This window comes from Haemorhous mexicanus, chromosome 9 (assembly GCF_027477595.1).
Source record: "Haemorhous mexicanus isolate bHaeMex1 chromosome 9, bHaeMex1.pri, whole genome shotgun sequence".
Lineage (NCBI taxonomy): Eukaryota > Metazoa > Chordata > Aves > Passeriformes > Fringillidae > Haemorhous > Haemorhous mexicanus.
This window is the reverse complement of record NC_082349.1, coordinates 27741934-27762561: the sequence shown is the minus strand read 5'-3', so window position 1 is coordinate 27762561 and position 20628 is coordinate 27741934. Positions and strand designations below refer to the sequence as shown.

The 20628-nt window shown below is 39.3% G+C and overlaps 1 protein-coding gene across 6 annotated transcripts in view; it reads right to left on the bottom strand.

The window, feature by feature from the left end:
- Positions 1 to 20628, bottom strand: part of RALGPS2 (Ral GEF with PH domain and SH3 binding motif 2) — a 114913-nt gene that overhangs the window by 85423 nt on the left and 8862 nt on the right. For all 6 annotated transcript variants that reach the window (XM_059854626.1, XM_059854628.1, XM_059854627.1 and 3 more), the window contains exons 2-3: positions 6477 to 6608; positions 3764 to 3871 (exon numbers count right to left, since the gene is read on the bottom strand). In XM_059854626.1, coding sequence (XP_059710609.1) covers positions 3764 to 3871; positions 6477 to 6533 — 165 coding nt within the window. In that variant the 5' untranslated portion in view covers positions 6534 to 6608. The remainder of the gene's footprint in view (positions 1 to 3763; positions 3872 to 6476; positions 6609 to 20628) is intronic.

Genomic DNA, 20628 nt, shown 5'->3' with positions numbered 1-20628 from the left:
GACAAAGCTTCACTGGAATTAAAAAGAAAGAAATACACATACATTTTAGCATGAGCTTACTCCATAGCACTTCCAGGGACTAGGGCAAAGAATAAAGAATCCCTCTTAGATAACTAGGTGGAAAAAAAAAAAGCAATGGATTTATACAGCTGTGCTTCCCTTAATTCTACCTCAAATATTTACACCACCGTGGCTAGGTCGAAGTATAAAATGGAAAAGTGAGTCAAAAAGTAATAAACAGTCTAATAATTAAACAGTAGCTGTCTAAGGAATAAGAATTTACTGTAAAGCAAAATAAATATTTCCTCAACCTGAGGTTGGCCAGCACCTTAATTTGGAGCTCATGTCCCCAAGCATTCTCCTTCTTTCCTTCAGCCTCACCAGCCTCCCCTTTCCACTGCCACTGCTCCACTAACAGATCCCTCCCCCACAAATTGTGCCCTGTGTGCTCAAAACCACACTTCTCCCTGGGATGAAAATGGGGAGCATTCACTGCGACCATGCCGACCCTGGACACACAAGGGCCCCCCCAGCAGGGCCAGACACCACGGGGCAAGCCTGGCACCAGCCTGGCTGTGGCTTCCAGCCCAGGAATAAAGAACTGAGCAGTGATCAGCCTAAAAGCAGGGCTTTAAATCAGAGATGGTCTCCTTCCTAGTTACATCTACAAAGCTGGCCATTGAATCCTTAAATGTGTCCTACTTCATACTCATTGAATGGGATTCTTCTTCCCCAAAATCCTGGAAGCTCTCTGTAAGCTGCAAGGTGATAAAGCAAACTATAAATTTGCAACAGCAGCAGCAGGGCCTGAAGATCTCACTCATTTCTGTAACTCAGTCCTTTCTAAAGCAGCCTTCAACCTTAGGAAGAATTAAAACCACCCAGATGCTAACAAAGTTATAACTGACTCTTCCACCTCTATTACAACAAGAATTTCCATTACTGCTCCAACTGGCCCCCTTGAAGGGCTGGGAGACTTTTGCTGATGAGACAAAGGACCATTACATGAAACAGCACTCCTCCTGTGTACTCAGGACAGTGTTAGATGACTGCCAAAGGGGAGAATATGGAAATAAAATCACCAAAAATATCTGCACTCAGATTTCTCTTTGGCTTGGTAGCAGCTTCTTGAAAATACAGGATTATAAGCAATACCTTTTGTTGTCCAACCTGTCTCTTACCCACTAAACGACTAAACAGAGAGTTTTGAAAGGATAACGATGTCTTTGAGACAGTGGGAACTGAAAATACATCTGTGTCTCATTGGCACTGAAATCACTAGCATGGATCTTATTTCCAGCGTATCTCAAACTTCATTATCTTTCAGATTTTTGTTCTTCTTCATAACTGTACATCTCCCATGTGTGCACAGGGACCTGTTCTGATCAAAAAAGATCCCAAAGGTACAGGATGGGACCTCACAATGTCTGTGTTGACTTGATCAGTGAACTCACACCTTTACACTACCTCTGTTCAGGAACTCTTTTCCATTGGAGCCAAGGCCTCCTACCATTATTTAGACAGCTGCCTAACTACCTCTTTGTGCAACAACTTACTTTTATTGCTGTTTGACTGGCTTTTTCATGTTATCTTTCCTCTCAATCAATAAACTACTTGGGTAGCCCACAAATTATTTCATCAGTTTACCACTTCAAAATAAATTACATTATTTTAAACAGTATTCACTCAGCTGTCACAGAGACATGTCTGCAGCCCGCACTGCATCCATTTTATAAGAGCTTTCAATAAATGAGAAGCTTTCTCATCCTTTGAAAAAGCAACTGGCAGCATAATCATGTCCAACCCAAGAGGTAATACCCACCAGCAGGAAACCTCACACACTTTTGCATCCTTGAGAGTTTGGCCCTACTGCATCAGTCTGGTGATCTTCACATCCACACTGAAACCCAGATGAAGATTTTACACCTCTCTGCTATAGCAGGATTAAACCCAGGAAGGGTAAGGAAGTGGCCAAGAAAATAAAAACAAGGGTCAAAGATACTTTTCCTCCAGGGTATCTAAGTTTTTGGCAAATTTACTTATTTCTACAACCTTCAGCAAGAATGATCAGAAAAAAACAGTATTCAAAGCAAAAAGGTGCTACTGGAAAAGCAGATACATGCCTGGGGAAACAAACATTAACAAAGAAGTGCAGCTGCGTAAAGAAACACTGAAAAAGAAATTAAATCCACTATTTCCTTGCCAAAGGACTGAATACTGATGATTTTGTTCAATTGTTCAGAATTCTACATGCAAGATGTTTCATATTGATTTACAGTAAATCAAACCTGGTATGAAGATCTAGATACTTTAAAAGGAAAAAGGTTAAAAGCAAAAATGTTTCTTTTGAGGGACTGAGAACACAGCAAAATTATACTTAGTAATAGAAACCAAAAATACAGGCACAGCTTCATAACTGTAATGTGAAATGCTTAATTAAAAGATTCCTGTTGGTGAGTAGAACTCGACCCACTTTGAGGCATAACATGAAAACAGGAAAAACACTGTATTTGAATAGATTTTTTTCCTAACCAAGATTTCTTAAGTGGGTAACATTTAGAACACACAGAGTCAAAGGTTGCTGCATTTGAGAGAAGAAGGATTTGATGGTGGAGCAAAAGAATTATGAAATGTGATTCTGTGACAAGGCACCTCTGTATATTCTGCTGTCCAAGGGAGTGACAGCAACTCCACAGAGACTGACTGATCTATTCTGCTGCCCAACAGCATCTACCACTGGTAAATAGTAAAGCAATTCAACAAACTCATTCTGGCCTGAATGCATAATTCCACTGGAATTCATGTCCCTAGCCCCAGATTCCCTAAGTTAGCTTTACTTTATGCACAGGAATCATAAGATAAAACTGGAAGAAAAAATATCTTCTCATGGAAAGTAGGTGATGCATTGCCCAGCTGTTCCTGACAACAGTGCAAAAAGAGGCCCAAACCACATGACTTGAGCCTCAGTGAGGAATAAATCCCATAATTAATTACGATCCTTAGCCAAGAAGAATTTAATGTGTAAGTACCACTTCATAATCCAGCTGCTTTAAATTTTCAGTGTTCTCATTAAAATCAATTGTGCCATTAATAATTAACTGAAATAGTTATTAACAATTACAAACCAGAACAAACTAAATGGGAAAATTCTGTGACATTTATTACTCCATATCAATAATCTCCCCAGGACAACTCCTCATGAATCTCATCACTTGAACTGGAAATACATTAAGAGCTTAGCAATCTTTCTAGCAACATACTTGAATCACTTAGAGGGACCATCTGTTGTTCTCACCTCCACAGGGAGTAAAAACAAAACAAAACAATCACCCAACGTTTTGGTTAAACATCTCATTATTCTGTGCAGCCAAAAGAAGAAAATTAGAAAAGCTTCCAAGAGCAAGAACTAGAAGAGTTAAGAATTAAACCAGCTCAAGAAAAAATCCCAAGTACAGATCAAGTATAGCCTTGCAACTAAAAAACGCATGTCAGAATTAAACTGCATCACATAAATGAACAATCTTTGGTCTATGCTACATATAAGAGTATGAAAAAAACCTGGACAGCAGAGTCCAAAAAGATAAATAATTTCAATTCAAATTTCAAACAGAATAAAGACAATGAAGAACTAAAGAACAGGATCTGTTTTTAAAATCCATGGATGACAGAAATTAGGCAAAGAAAGTGCAGCAATAGAGAAGCAGAGGAAAAGCTGCAAAGGAGAGTCACACACAAAGTAATTAGAATTCCTGGACTTGCTTACCGCATATTCCTCTGGTGTGACCTTTAGAACATCAAATACCACTGCATCAAAGCTCTTCTTCAGTTCAGCTGAACCCTTGTCACTCAAGGACTCGGAGCTGCTACTCTTCTGCAGAAACAAAAAAACCACTGAGGATGTTTTGGACCTGTCCTCTTCTTCTTGTCTTCCCCTTTTTTACACTTCCAAAAGCAAAATTTCTGTCCAAATGTAATTGTTCACATAATTTTTCCATTGGGTAAATTATCAATTCAAATTCAGTCACAGAATAGACTTTTTCCTGATGTGGACTGCAAAAAATCAGACCCTCAAAGTAACATCTGGATTTCTATGGATTTCCTTCTAGCTGAAGGAGGGCAGGGTTAGATTAGATATTAGGAAGAAGTTCTTCCCTGTGAGGGTGGGCAGGCCCTGGCACAGGATGCCCAGAGAAGCTGTGGCTGCCCCTGGATCCCTGGAAGTGTCCAAGGCCAGGCTGGATGGGGCTTGGGGCAACCTGGGATAGTGGAAGATGACCCTGCATGGGACACTGCATGGGCTTTACCATCCCTTCCAATCCCAATAATTCTATGATTTCAAAGGAATTCTTCAATACACAACAGTTATATTTCAATTAATAATTAAATTCCATTTTTATTGACAAGAAAGGTAATAAGAGCAACTATATCAATAAAAGCAATACAATCACACTGAATTTCAAACAGAAAGAATATCACAAAGATAAGGAAAAAGGGTCTGCCTCAAGGGAATAGTTATTAATTCTCTTTCTCTTAAAAACAAGGAAGCTTACAAAAATGACACTGAGCTTCATGTGTTCCTGTTGAAGACATTTAGCAGAAGGAATTTTACTGGTGTTTTAAAATTACAGTAATTCACATTTGCAAAAAACCAGATCCTAGGATATCATTCTATGAACATTTACCTACAAAATAACTATTTTCCTTCCCTGCAAAATATAAATGTGGCTCAAAAAATAAACACTTCATATTGGTTTCATATGTTTCATACAGTTTTCACATTAAAGCAATACATCTGTGTTATGAGCAATCACTTACTCTAGCACAGAGATGCAGACCTACATTCTATTTATTCATCCCTGAAGCTGTGCCAGGGGAAGTCAGGCTTGGGTATCAGGGAAAGGTTCCTCCTTCAGAGGGTGCTGGGCACTGCCCAGGCTGCCCAGGGAATGGGCACAGCCCTATGGCTGCCAGAGCTCCAGGAGGGTTTGGACACTGCTCCCAGGGATGCACAGGATGGGATTGCTGGGGTGGCCAACACAACCAAGGCTCTTTGCGACACCCTGTGCCATTTTACTGCTACCATTGCAAGCTTTTGGACATGGGTCCTTAAGAATTCAGCCAGTTGAAATAAATTCATGGCCATTTTCAAGCACTTTTGTTGTAAGGCCACATTATAAAGAAAATGCTTATTTAATAACAATGTCCACGTTTAATTAGATTCTGACATTATAATCTCTCTGAAAAATCTGCCTTTGAAAACACCAACAAAAACTCCAAACCAGACATACATTTTCAGTAACCAGTATGCTTACAGAAACATTTCAGTTACAAGTCCTCTTCTCTACTTCTTAGTCAAGTTAGAAAAAAAAAACCACTTGCTTAAAGTAAATTCATGTAATTTTGCCAAAATATATTTTACTCAATTTTATCAGACATCACATAAACATTCAAGACTATTTTGCTGAGTAAAAAGGTTGCTTTCCTCCAAGAAAATTTTTCAGGTGCATGCCAAAAAACAGTCAATGATTCATGAAGCAATTATAAGGGGAGTACAAGATCTACATAAAAACAAACAACGGTCTTGGAGACCGATATCCGGCTTTGCTGACAATAGTTGTGAAATTGTGGTGGAGATTATTTGGTTCCTTTTGGTAACACAAGACTCCAATTTTCCTTTCCTCTTATTTGTGGTACTCCCCATTTCCATAGGTAAGTGCATACACACATGGCTGCTATCGAAACTCATCTGTAAATACATAAATAAAACATCTTTGCTACAGTGCAGAGATTCATGGAAGGAAGCAAGTTCAGTCAGGATTTTGTGGCTTTCCTCCCTTTTGACTTTGTAGTGTTCTAATTTCAGCCCAAGCCTCTTCCTTAAGAAGCAGATGACAAATGGAAAACTACATTCACTTCAAACTAAGAGGCATCAGCAGATGAGGCCAATCTCCATTGCTTGGCTGATGCACACACTCAGCTCATAAGCTGTTCATTTCTAGAGGGCAGAAGGTTTGATGGGCAGGAGGGACCCCCACCTATGCCAGAATATAGTCCAAGAGACAAAGGGAACAACTTTATTCCACTGCTGCTGTGTCAGACTGCCCCTCAGTACACACACACAAGTACCTGTCAAAGAAAAGAACATTTCCCACCAGCCTTGCCAAGCCAGCTTAATGTGCTAAGAGGGTCAATTCTTGTTAAAACTTGAAAAGAAAAGCTTCCTTGTCTAGATGTGATGGAAGAGAACATGGAAAAAGTCAGCTTTGGCTATGGTATATGCAGGTTCATGCTCTATTTTGGTATGCCAAGTTCAGGACTTTACATTTTATTCACACTAAACCGGAGTGTATGAAACCAGCAGATAGAACAAGAATCTGTTGGATGACAGCTGTTAAAAGAAAAACTCACATTTTAGTGCACTTAAAAGCAAAAATTGAGAACATAGTTAGCCAGTAACTGAGGTTTCCAGTCCTTACCTCTGAAGCAGTAGCTGCAATGTTAACACCACTGGACTGTCCGTTCATTAGCTCCATACTGCCCACACCATTAATCTTCAGCCCTACATTTACAGCAGCAGGATCATCTCCAAGGCAACCCAATAACCATTCCTACAAAGAGCAAAGAGGTGTCAGAAACCACTTTCTGCAGGGGTTTTCATCAAGATGCAGTGCCCAAAATCTTTAACAAAAATAAACTACTTCCAAAATGGCTACACAACTCTGAGGTCCAGACTTTGGATTCTAAGCCACATTTTAAGATTACCAACATACTTAAAACCAACATATACTGAAGGTTCCATTAAGATCCATCAGTCTCTGGCAGCATTGACTTACCATACTCTTTTCCCCTATTGTTTTCTCTATGCCAGAATCAATATGTAAATATATGCAGTAGCCCTAACAAATTGAGGTCTGCAAGATCAGTTCAAATACTCTGTTCTTCCTTTTATTAGCAGCTTTAAAAAGTGTATTCCAGTATGTATGTTAACTCTATTAGGTAACTTTAAGGATTATCACTTCCTGTCTTATAGGACTCTTCACTAGCTTTAAGCAAAAATTATTACATTGAAAGCAATAAAAAGTCAGAATGGAATTTATACTTTTCTCCACAAACTACCCAAACTATTTGTTAGTAAAAAAAACAAACAAACAAAACCCAAAAAAACCCAAACAGAAAAACACACAAAGGAAAACTCCACACACTGACTTTTAATTCATCCTTGCATGAATACTATGACTTTCATTTCTGCAGAGAAAAGGCTGCAAAGAAATGGAACCCTTTGGCATCCCACTATAAAAACAGTAAGACTACCCAACCACAGTGTTACAGAGTAAAAATTGGTTTGTGCTTAAATTAATGAGCTGTTAGTGCCCTCTAGTGTGAAAACTATTATAAATCAGCTTCCATGGATCTATGTCTATAGCACAGGTGACTGCTTCCAAAGTTGCTGCTGTTTATTAAATTCACTTTTGGTTTGTAGTTTAATTCAGAGCTATTGCATGCTCTGAAAACAAATGGACAGTGACAGGTAACTGGGTAATTCCACATGACAAAACAGTTTTACAGCAGCTCATACTTAATGCCTCTAAGGAATGCAATAAAATAATCTGAAAAGCTGTATCTCCAAGTGACCTAAACCAAGTATGTCAGACAGACAACCTTGGAAAGCAAGAAACTGCAATACTTAAATAAGAAAATATCATTTAAAAAAAAAGCAATATTTAAGCAATAAAATATCCTCAAATTTTAAAGTGTCACCATAAGAATGCAATCCAGAAAGGAAAGCAATGAAAGAGAGCAATGTGGCAAATGTCAGTCAAACACTACAGCTTCCAGGACAGCCACCCACATTTTACCCTTTGTTGTTTTGGGAAAACTGACACAACTCTCTCATTCACAGGAGAGAGGATGCTACATTCCACTTTAATGTTATATTCCCAGTGCATGTGCTTTAATTAACACTGATTCCTCCACTAAAAATGCATTCAACTGCACTTAAGCTTTAAATGACAGACCACATAAAGGAAAAAATCTCATCTCTGGCTTCTGAGTGTCACTGCTGTCCTGTCCTTCCTCATCTCAATTACCCTTCAGATTGTCTTGTGGAATATTGCCAAATGCACAGCTTCCCAAAGCCTCTCTCCAACAGCTTGTTCCCTTTACAGAAGGGAAAAGCACAGAAATAAAACTCTGATGTGCTACAAGTTTCACTTATGTAGTGACAGTAGAGGACAGAGGTATCACATCTTCAACACCAGCTGCAGGCCCCCCACATGCTCAAAATGGTACATTTATCCCAAAGTAATCTCCTCTGCTAAGAAAAATAAAACTCTATCCTTTAAAAATTTGGGTTTAAAAAATTTTAAGGAAAGTTGGCACTTTGGCTTTGTATGATATAGTTATGGAGAGTATGAGGAAATTGTGTAATCTTAAATAAAGGTTACATATTTGACCTTTGGCTCACATCAGCTTCAACTGTTCCCCTTCCCCATATCAATGGAAGGCAAAAAAGAAGGAATTAGGGATGTCCTTCTGTGCAAGGAAAAATAAAAACCTGAGCTCTAAGAGCTTTTTGTGGCAGTATTTGGATGGTGCTAATTAAAAGAATTACAGCTGTCATAGAAGTCTATGGAGTTGGCAGCTCAGCCTCACATCAACAAGAGCAAATTAATTCCTCTATCAGCAAATGTTCAAGCCCAGTTTCCCCAATGACTCCTCTCACACAACCCACAGCCACTCACAGGAACTTCCTCCCCATATTTCCTGACAGACTGTCCACCTCACAGGATCTGCCTGGAAGGGACAGCAGTGCTGCTCACTGATCCAGGTTTTCCTCTTCTACCTGGTTACTGTGATGGGAGCTGAGAGAATTCTGTCTCTTAGGTGTGGGCCACTATGCTGAGAAGTGACTTCTATGAAGCACACAAACATTGGTTTTCTCAATTTATTTTTTTAATAAGCAGAAAATCATTTAGGAAAAAACCCTCCATGCAAAGGAAATGGAGTTTACAAAATATAGCATCTGCCATCAAGCTGTATCCTAACAAAGCTGTCCACACAATGATAATTTTGTGTCCATTGCTGCATTACTAGGGTATGCCTGAATACATTTATACTTTTTTACACTTCATGGATACACTAAGGAGCTAAATTAGTACTGAACTGCTATAAATATTTATTTATCAACCTTAAAGTTCCAGAATTGGCAACATTCACAATGTTCTCATGTCTAACAGCTTTCAAAAGTACATCACCACTCCCATAACAGGAACAGTCACAGCAAGAGTTTTGGACAATATACCACTTGAGACAAATATTGAAAAAATCCTCACACTGGAATAACTAAATAATTTGCTGCCTATACTATCCTTCTGCTCAAAACCCAAATAATCTGTGAACAGCAATATCAGAAAGTGATCAAGAGCAGAGAAGTTCAGAGCAGCACAGCTGGGTCTGTGGAATGACTGTCACCACACTGCTATAGTGAGTCACAGTGTTCACTGCTTACCTTCTATATCCAATTACCAAAACTGAATTACACTGAGTAATTTGAACTTCCAGTCAGTTTCTCCTCTCCAATTCAATAAATGCCTTTGTGCTCAGAAATGAATTACATGTGGAACTGAGAGTTTTTCCTACGATGCATAAACACCTAAGCATTTATGCCAGCTTGAAGCCTTGACACACTGTGTGGTATCTTCCTACCATGCTGTTCATACTGTACAGTCAACTAAAAATACTGATACAAATGTTCATCACACCCAAACAATGAAAATATCTAGACTATTGTTGTGGTTTATCCCCAGCCAGCAATTCAGTCCCATGCAGCCACTCAGTCACTCCCCCACAGTGGATGGGGGAGAGAATCAGCAGAATAGAAGCGAAAAATCTCAAGGGTTGAGACTAAGACTGTTCAGTAGGGAAAGCAAGACCTGTGTGCTCAAGCATAGCAAGGAATTAATTCACTGCTTCCCATAAGCAGGCAGGTGTTCAGCCAGCCCCAGGAAAGCAGGGCTCCATCCTGTGTAACAGTGACTTGGAGAGGCAAAAGCCACTCCAAATGTCATCCCTTCCATCTTTGTCCTCAAGATTTATATTATTATATATATATATATATGACGTAGAATAACCCTGTTGAGGTCAGCTGTCCTGGCTAAACCCCATCCCAATTTGTTGTGCACCTCAGCTTCTTTGCTGGTGGGATGAGAAGCAGAAAATGCCTTGACTCTGTGTAAGCCCTGCTCAGAGTAACCAAAATATTGCTGTGGTATCAACACTATTCTCAGCACAAATCCAAAACACAGCCCCACACCAGATACTGCAGAGAAAATGAACTTTATCCCAGCCAAAGCCAGCACAGCTAAGCAGGGTCTATTGCCTTCAGTAAGTTTTTCTGTAAATTCACGCAAGGCTGTGCTGGTGCTCATTCCCACGCAGGGACTGACCTGCAGATCCCCCCAAAGGGAAGGCAGCTATAAGCAAGGGCAGCAGCAGGGTGTGCCCGAGCACAGCTGCTGCAGAGCCGACCTGATCTCAGCACCAAGGGGAGCAGAGAGTGCCCTTTGCTTCAGACAAACAGCTCTGTCAGACCCACGGACTGCATCCCAGCTGAGTTAATCAACTGGTGCTGGAAATGCTTCTCATGGGGCAGCCGAGACGTGTCTCTACAAAACCACAGAACCAAGGAATTTCAGAGAGCTTCAGCTGGCTTCAACCCACGCACTCTTTCCTGCTGTCACCAGCATCGTGACAGTGAGCACACTCCAGATCACACATGGGGATCTCACCAGCATTGTGTTGAATCTGTACACTGCAACTGCTAGAGTTTGCTAAGTGGAACTTGCATTTGTATCGCGATTTCAGTGTATTTTGTATCACACTGCTAAATCAGAAATCAGCTATATGCAATGGTTAATCTAGCATTAAGCATTACACCTTCCATGGAATATCTGACAGAACCTGAGCAGAGAGTACTGGACTCTCAGAGACGTCTAACAGAACACTGACGCTTGACTCCCTTCCACAGCAGACGTTCTTGGCTCAGTTTGGGTCAAACTGTCCCCAAAATACTGTATAAACAGCATATTAAAAGACAACCCTAAAATTACATTTGAAACTTCCTGCCCAGAACTTACAAAAGCTTTGAGAAAACAAACACTGAAGTTTTAGGAATAGCTCAAGAGTCAAGATGACCAATATCCTCTTTATTCTTATGCATAATGTGAGTACAAAGTGTCATTTGTTTGGATCACAGAGCCCATGAAGAAAACAAAAGTGCCTTGCACGGATCATCATTAACTACAAATGCAGAGTCACTACCCAAGACTTTAGGGACCAAAAAAATCTGTTCCAGACACAATGAACCTGAGCTCCTGATCTTGTGGAAACTAGAGAGCGCAGGAAAACTTTTGGTCTAAAAGGTAAAAGCTGAGACAACTGCTAAGAACCAACATAACCCAAAACGAAAAAAACTAAGAAAGCAAACACACTAAAAAAAACCAAAGCACACACTCCACACCAAAATGAGAAGACCTAACGAACATAAAAGCCCCACAATGAAGCAGAGTCACCAAGGAACAGGCAAAGAACAACAAAGAAAAAAAACAAACTGCACCTTCCAAACTATATCCCTCATTTTACATTCCAGCCACCAAGGCAGAAACCCGCCCAAGTTACTGCACTGTACAAATAAAGACAGTATGTAAATATCCTTAAAGAAGAGAAATGAAAATCACTTAAGGCCATGCTTTAATTCAGTTTTCAGTAGGCAGGATGATATTAAGATAGTAAAACTGATAAAAATAGTAACTTCCATAAAAGACATAAAATAAAAGCTCAAGCAACTTAAATTTCCTGCAGGAGAATGCAGTTGTATTATCATCACTGAAAATAATAAAATCCCAGACCTAAAATCTAACACACTATGAAATCCCCAGACATGTGAATCTTAGCAAAGCACTGCCTAATTTACCACTAGTGAAGACTGAGATAAAAGAGAGAAGACACACGCTGGGTAGAGACATGACAAAACGAGATAGGGCAGCATAATATTAAAAAACCAGATTACTAAGAGTTATTAAATACACAGTACCACTTCAAATATTATAACAAAAAACATTTAGAAATACAGGAAAGCAATGTAATAAAGGAGAAATAAAACTATCTGAGGGACAGAAGACTGAAAAGAAAACAAAGTCAATCATTAAAGGACTCTTGTAGCTGACTCCTGTAAAATTTCTGCTGTGAATTTCAGCTGGAAATTATGCCACTAAAGCTGTAAGCATGAAGAAGCCACATGAGACCCAGATATTTACATTAGTTATGAACCAACACTACCTGCAAAACATTGCAAAAGGGACACTGATGCTGTACTCTATGTAGTTCTGGTCACCTTGTTCCCAAAAATTTTTTTCCATGAAATGCACGCACAGAAGGGCTTCCAGATATTCTGAAGGCAGTGAAACTTCTTTCCTAAGTGGAACCCACGAGACCTCAGCTTGCTTATGGTATGAAACTGAGATCTGCACGAGGACACACTTGCCATATTTAACTATCAGGAAGATAAACCAGAAGTATATAAAGCAGATAAACCAGAAGAATAAAATGCAAATTTATGCTCAAAATCTCAGTAACAGCAACTGGGTTCTTGAACAGTTTTCAGATACCACCACTAACAGCAAATATCTCACAGCTGCTTAAGTTCATGCTGGACTCCCTCCTGACAGAAACTGTCACACGGTGCTGAGGAGCAGCACAGCTGACCCAGTGACACAGACTCCTGCTGGAAACTCAAAGCACTTCTGTGCTCACACAGCTCACCTCTGTCACACACACATTCTTTCCCCAAGCATCTGTTGCCCAACAGTCACAGCAGTATCAGCTGGTTAAGCTCCAAGACAGATGAAATTAGAATCCATGGAATAGCAAGAAAGGGAACAAAAAGTTCTTTCATTAGGTTTGACACTGAAGTTTTAAATAAAAAAGAAGCTTCATTTAAATATGTTCATTTAAATTTAGAGTCTCTTTTTCTACCTTAGAAAAAGGCTTTAGCTGTCAATTAGATAAAATTATTACTCTTTAAGACACTATTCACTGAGCACTTTCACTATAATTTGTTCTGAATAAATCCTATTGCTTCCTTTATGCACCTCATCCCCCAACTTAGGGAATGGAAGGAGGCTGGGGGAGAAATAAAGAAAGAGAGAGAGATTACAGCAAGGTAACAACAAGGCTCTGTCTCATTCATATCTTGGTTTCCAGCTATCTAGGCCTCTTCTCCATGGTTCTCCAGTACCCATGCTCTCCCTTCTTAATCTCAAAAACTGGTACAACTTGTAGCTCCCATGTCCTTGGATGAGATAAAGAAAGAAAAACCAAAACTGAAAGCCAGAATATCCTTCTCCAGGGCACAAGTTAGTCATTTACCAAATCCTATTACAAAAATCAAACCATTATCTCAGTCTGTCATCAACTTGCAACAACAATCAAGAGGTTCAGCTCAAAATGGAAACTTTTCCACGTTAGTTACACACAAATAGGAAGGAGATTCTTACCACTCTGACTTCCACCACTCAAAAGCAGCTTTCCTCAGTGGACTGACTCAGGGCCAAGACTTAAATGGGAGATATTCTAGCAGAAGGCAACAAATTTGAGTATGAGAACTGGTACACAGCTGCAAGCAGTGGCAGATCTGGGCCCTCACAAAGGCACGAATCAAGCAGAAGGAAAAGGATCACTGCAGGCAACAAATGGAATAAGCCAAAAATGTGAACACGTGTACATGCTATTTAGGCTTAGCCTGAGGTCCTAAGAGGTTGGCCTTCTGCTACCAAAAGGTCTCTCCAGCAGTGTCTGAGTGTCAACAGACAAAATGTAGGCACACTAAGACAATAACTGCACAAAACCTGAAGAACTTTCTGCTCACAAACTGCTTTCAAATCATCAGGTCCCTGGCACTTCTTCCTTCAGAGATCACCAAGAAGTCTCTGTTTATAGTTCTTGAACAAAGAGCATAGAACAAAGCTTTATTTCTTTGGATCTGCAATTTTTTTTTCTTTGCAATTGTTACCAGAAGAGTGAAACTCCTGAATTTATGAGACATTGTTTTCCCTCCCATATGCCAAAAGAGTAAGCAGCAGGGAATTCTTTTAGCACAGAAAGTACATCAAGAGTGTAAGGTTCTACCTTCCTCACCTCCCTCCCAGAACTAAAGCCAACCCAAAGTTTAACCTCCTGGAGCAAAATTTGTTTTCATCCTGAAGAAGAAATCCAGGTTTGCTCAGTAAGGAACTGGAGGAGAATCCATCCTTGCCCCAAAGACACAACAGGAGAAAACATAACCTAGAGACATTTCTGAAGGAAATATTTATTTTCAAGAATAAGAAGTAAAAAGATTGCAAAGAAAATAAATAGGATTTAAACTAGAAGTAAATATCTTTAATTAATTAGGCAGTTCTGTAAGATGATAATCTTTCCCCAATTGGATTTTCAAGACCTCCACCACTTAGCCATACAGTTGTCAGTTTTGTTTGCAAACAAGAGGAGCAGTTAATGATTAATGTCCCCTTGATTAAGTGATGCTCAGTTTGCAAAGTGTTATTCTGACTAAGAAGTGCAGGCACAACATCAGTAGAATTAATGAAGAACACACCTGTGGACACCCTTGTGAACAGGGATATCATACTTGAGAGCATGTAACAGTGGAGCACTGAATGCTGCTAACATGGACTTCAGGATCCAAAACCTCTTTTCAGAGGTAGTTAGATCCAGTTTTGCTTTGTTTGAGGATAATACAAGTAACACACAAATGGGGAAGAATTATTAGGACTGTGCATCAGCAAAAATATCACATCTCACAGTGAACAGTCTCTAGAACTGCCTTCTGTATTCCTAGCTTCTTTATTATTATTTTCAATAAGGCAGCACAAAAAATTTCAGCAATAGGCAGATGCGAAGAAAATTATTGTAATGATCTGCAAATGGATCCATGCAAGTGGCATGCCTTCTCTCAGAAGGAAGAAGATTTGGGAAAAACACTTGAAAATAATTTTATGTACAGGAATGACAACTGACAGCCTGAGTTTTGTTACTGCAAACAGACTTCAGGAACTCTGACACCAGGAGTCACCAGCCTCACATGCCAAAAGCACATGTACGAAAAAACGTGACATAATCTAAGCCCGAGGATCCACACCGAATTTCCTGTGTAAACCTACACATCACACAGGGATGTCAAGAAAACTCAAATTTCCATGCCTGCTCCTGGAGGCAAAAACTGCAAACAGCCAAACCAAAATTAAGATGATCAAACCATCCTAGGACAGATTTTTAACAAGAGAGAAATGAGAAAGTCCCAACTGTTGCTGAATAACAGCTTCCAAATCCACAGAATTAAGGACTTGGTACATCCACCAGCCTTGGATGCACCCTTGGTTTCTACAGTAAGGCAAAAAAGGAAAAAAAGTCAAAACTCCTCCCCTGTTGAACACCTGAGTTTTTCACTAAGAAGAAAATACTGTTGAGAGAACATTTTACTGTATTTCTTTATTAAGCCACTAATAAACACTTAGGACCTTTCTCAAAGAGGACACAATATCTTAGTCTGGTTTGAAATTCAGCTTTTGGAGAGATGAGTACAGCCTTTATCAGTAAAACCTGGGACAGCAACGTGTCAGCCATGTTCTCTATAATTATTCCTTTCTGAACATCATGAATTGATATGCACTGTTGCTATAGAAATGGTGCTAACAGGAGAAAATCTATCAGCCTATGAATTTCCTGTTTGGTATGATGACTGCTATGGGAAACTACCACAGGCATTTGGGAAGAGAGCTGGATTTTCTGCCTGTGTCACCATCCCCTGCATTCATCTATGGAAGTGTGTCAAGCCCAGGGTAGACAATTTCAACAAGCAAACAACACACAAACCAGTTATTTATCAACCTAAGCATCCCATTCACCTCTTTTCCATATTTCTACCTCCCTTTGGAAAGGCCTCAGTAAATCAGCCAACTCAGGAGAGAAGAGATAAAGGGCCAAATACCCATCACTTAAAGTTAAATACCTTTCTCCACCCAAGACCAGTCAGCAACCAGTGACCACCAAAGCATTAGCCTAATAAAACATGACAGAAACCAAGTTACACAGAAACCTAGAAACCAAGTTAATTCAAGTACAGGACTCCAACAGTCAGATGGCCTGACCATTTATCAGTGACCCACTCAAAGTGCTTGAAACTATTGACCAAGAATATGTTTGCTTCAACTAATTCAGAGTAAATGTTTTCATGAAGGAGGACAATGTATTTTTAAGATGGTATCAGACTTTTTTCTTGTTACCAAAATAGAAACTTATAGTAGCCACAGGGTGTCTCTTTAGACACTCAAGATAGACAGGAATTTATTTGAAGGCCTGAAATTCTGGTAAACCCATTTATTGTCTGTTCACTAACAACAACCCTCCAGTCACCAGAAAAATCTCAATGTGATTTCAGGAAAATGGGCATTATAAACAAGAGCCCTGCTGGAGCCATTTCTAAGCCATCTATCTACATTATTGATGAAAGGATGTGCCCTAAAGAGGGAATGACATAATAAATATCTACAGAACTTGTGTAACTGATGTAGAATACAATGCTTTCCAGAAGACACCAAAAAGACACTGAGATGTAGCAGCACAAGCATTAATTTGAAGATCCCAGCTGGCAAAGAGTAAGAACCAGCTATACAGAATCATTTGTATACCTCTAAGGGCTGTAAAGGCAAGCCTTAAATTCTTGTTACAAAACCAAGAGAAAGACACTGCAGGGGTAAGATTAATGACATGCCTTCGATACAGACTGTCAAGAAGGATTTTTAAGATTATTCTAGCACTATGAATCCAGCACAGTATGTTCACAAGTGATATCCTACCCAGCTACTTGGATATTTGAGCTATTCGGTGGATGACTGGATAATTATCACTCAAACATATCCTTAAGCTTATGAAACACAGCTGTGTCCATTTCTGCCAAATCAATGAAAGCAGACATTAAAGATTGATTTAAGTGCACATCTGTGCAAGCTGGAAACTTGGGTCCAAGAGTAATGACAGAGGTACTCTGTACACAATATAGTTATGATGGATTTGAAGGAAAATGGTGTTTTGAATGTAAACTACTGATTTACAGCAGATAACACTTTGCTTTTAAGGAAACCATGCCATTTAACATTTCATTTAACTAAAAAGATAATTATATCCAGCTTTTTGTTAATCTTTTAACTGATAAAAGTAAAACTAGAATGCCATAATGCAAGAAAGTACATGGCATGACAGAGCAAGCTATCACAAGTAGGGATATAAAACCCATTGTCATGGGACCACGAGGTGATGGTAACTTTATCTTTAAAAAGCTCACAGACGAGAACCTTCCAAAAGAACCCCCTATCTGCTACTTCACTAATACTAATAGCCAAAATCTCTGATCTTAGGAAAATTATTGGAAATTGCTTTGCTTCCTTTCTAGGTTCACCAAAACCATCACAGCAATAAAGCAGCACAAAGCTCAGGGAAACCACAATTAGAACTAAAACAAAGATCCTCAGATCCTAAGACATCTACCAGGTAAGGATTCCGTGTCAATTTCTGGCAGGAATCCTGCAGGAATTCTGACCTATATTTTGCACAAACATTTTTTTCCCCTTCTGCAGAGAGGACATCCTCTGGCCCAGAATAACCAACAACACTGGCTTTTTCTAAAGCAACAGACATTGGTCATTGTGGACAAACCAATAGAAGCTAATTCTTCACCTCATCTAAATGAAAATACAGCATTTCTTTGAGCCCTGCCATGCCCTGCATTGCTGCCTTCAAACAAAAATCCAGTCACCTAAACATGTAGCTTAGCTAAGACAAGCATTTTTGCTCTCATGCAAGATTCACCTTGAACAGGAGGAAAAAACATGAAAGAAATGCCCATGACTAACACAGAGAACTGAAAGGGTCTGAGCAATTGGTTCTAAGTATTTGGAATGAGTAGCCCAAGTTACAGCTTGGACAAGGATTTGATACTGCTTTGTCATTACTGTCATTAAACTGTCCTTGTTCTGGAGGTACAAGGAAATCTGTTAACATTAGAAGGATGAGTGGATGCTGCACATGAAAGAGGGAGCAGCCTTGCCTGAGCAACAAAAAAAGCTGCAGTGAAGAGAAAGCTGTGCTGAGAAACAAACTCAGCTGGGAGAGCTCAACAGGGAACCCAATTAAATATATGTGTGTGTGCATGTGTGTGTATATATAAACTAAACTAATTAAGAGCTTTCAGTATTATCTCAAAGTTAAGATCATCCATATCATTAAACTAAAAAACCAAAGCAAAACACAAATTAGTAATGCATTTCCCCATTCTAAACTAGCAGGAAGCAAGTTGCCTCTTACCTGCTGAAAGAATGGCTGAAAAAGTCAATACCTTGGCTGCCCTTTGAAAACACTTTAATCTTTTAGTTTCATGTTCAGCTTGCCAAGTAGGGGAGGTTCATGCTGGTCCTGATGTTATTTAAACATAAAAGAGAACCGGCCACATCATAAATAGGGTGTTAGTACCTTACTGTTGAAATACCCTGAAGTCACCAGCCACAACACGGTTAGTGTGTTTTGGCAGGTGATACTTTTGAAACAGCTTTATCACTTAAAAGCAAAACAATTTTAATGACCTATACAAATTTATCTTTCACTACCTCTGAGTCAGCCAACAAAAACTAGCTAAGCAAAAACAGGCATCACAACTACTAACTTAAATGCAATATTCATATAGAGATTTACAGGGTCTTTCTGACAGATGAATCTAGTTTGTTCACAAACAAGAGAGCAGGGCTTTCCAGGAGAGTTGTGTGCGGCTAATAAACACCATTAATCTGACAGAGCTGGCAACCATCAGACAGCAGGGCTGCTCTACCAGAGACTGCTGCATAAACCAGCCCCTCTCACTGACAAATGAAGCCAATTCAACATCAGCTCATCCTGGGACCCAAGCACATGCCCAAAAGCCCCATACCCAAAAGAGAACACAATTCCCAAGTGGCATTTCCAACCTAGGCAAGACTCCTTTACCTCTTCCATGATATGTTCTCTGATTTTAAGTATTGTTACATTAAAAATCATCAGCCTCATCATCATCTGAGAAGATGCTGATTATGAATTCCAAAAGACAGCAATTTTTTTCCTGTAAGCAAAGCACTTCTACCAACTTTAGGAGAATCTGAAATACAGAAAAAGCAACAAAGAAACAGTGATCAGCAAGTCTAATGATAAGATCATAGAAACACACCCTACTACCCTGGGGGAAAAAAAGATATCCAATTCCATTAACAGGCTGGAACATAATAGGGAAAGATGACACCAGAGAAAGAGACAAGCAACAAAAACTTCAGTTGCTGAAGTCCATCACTTCTCCTCATCTTCCCTCCCTCACTTCAAGTAAAATCAAGAAGATATCCATGACATTCAGTACCAGACACAGAAATCTGACACCTGAAAGAAAGCAGCACAGAACTTGGGCAAATCCCAAGGCAGCAAGGGAAGCCTGTCTTTTCCTGGTCCCTGCAGAGATCTCACCTCTGTCTGTGTCCTTTAACTCTGCCACGGCTGGATTCTGTTTTCCATTTAAGATTATTACCTCATAAAAACAGCTGAAGAAAAAGTAAGTAAAATTCATTTCCTAAGTCAGGAAAATAAGAGCTACCTTTAAAAAAACTCCCAGGTACAGCTGAAGTAAAGGTCTAAACTGTTCTACAATACATCTTTGTTTACAAATGAGGGATTTAACAGAAGTTTTGTGGGTGCCATAGCTTAGCAAGACATCTCTTATGTTTGTCTGATAAATAATGCAAAGAGCTATCTTCCCTTTTTAGCAGTATCACTTAACAGATGCCAGCTGGATTTCTATGTCTGTCTAACAGTGCAACACAACTACAACACACCTCTGAATTGTATCAACACACAGATCTGCACAACAGATTTCACATCTTCCAAACCTACCCTTTATAAATGATTTTGGCCTCAACAATGTCCTTTCAATGAACATCTTTACTGTCTTATGAGTGATACAATTCAGATCAAGAATTATTCTTCAACAAAACTGCATCAGCCTCAAATCAATAGTGCATATTGTCAACTGCTTTCAGTCTAAACATGCTCAAAAATTTCATACCTGTTTTATACACTTGCTAAGTTTTTCTATAACACAATATGACATAATGTCACCTTAAATACTTTAAAACTTTCCATTGTACATACAAAAAAAAAAAAGCTACATGCAACAACACATACGTGGATATTTCTTTCCCCTTTCCCTCCCAGTCACATGGCATTCATGACCAAAACCAGAAGAAATTAAAACAGCTCCAGCTGCTGGTCTTGAACAGTTTTAGACCTCTCTTCTTAACAAACCCATGTCCCTGAATACCAGCTTATACACAGCTATAGAAATACCTCTTTGAAGATAAATTAAATTGCCTTATCTGAAACATGAACTAGGTCCTAATTGAAGAAGCCTTCCCACCAAGACAGCTTCAGAAAGAGTTAAGATTGACTTTTCAGAAGTATTAAAGGCAAGTCACAGCATGAAATACAGTTCAAGTTCTGTCATCACAT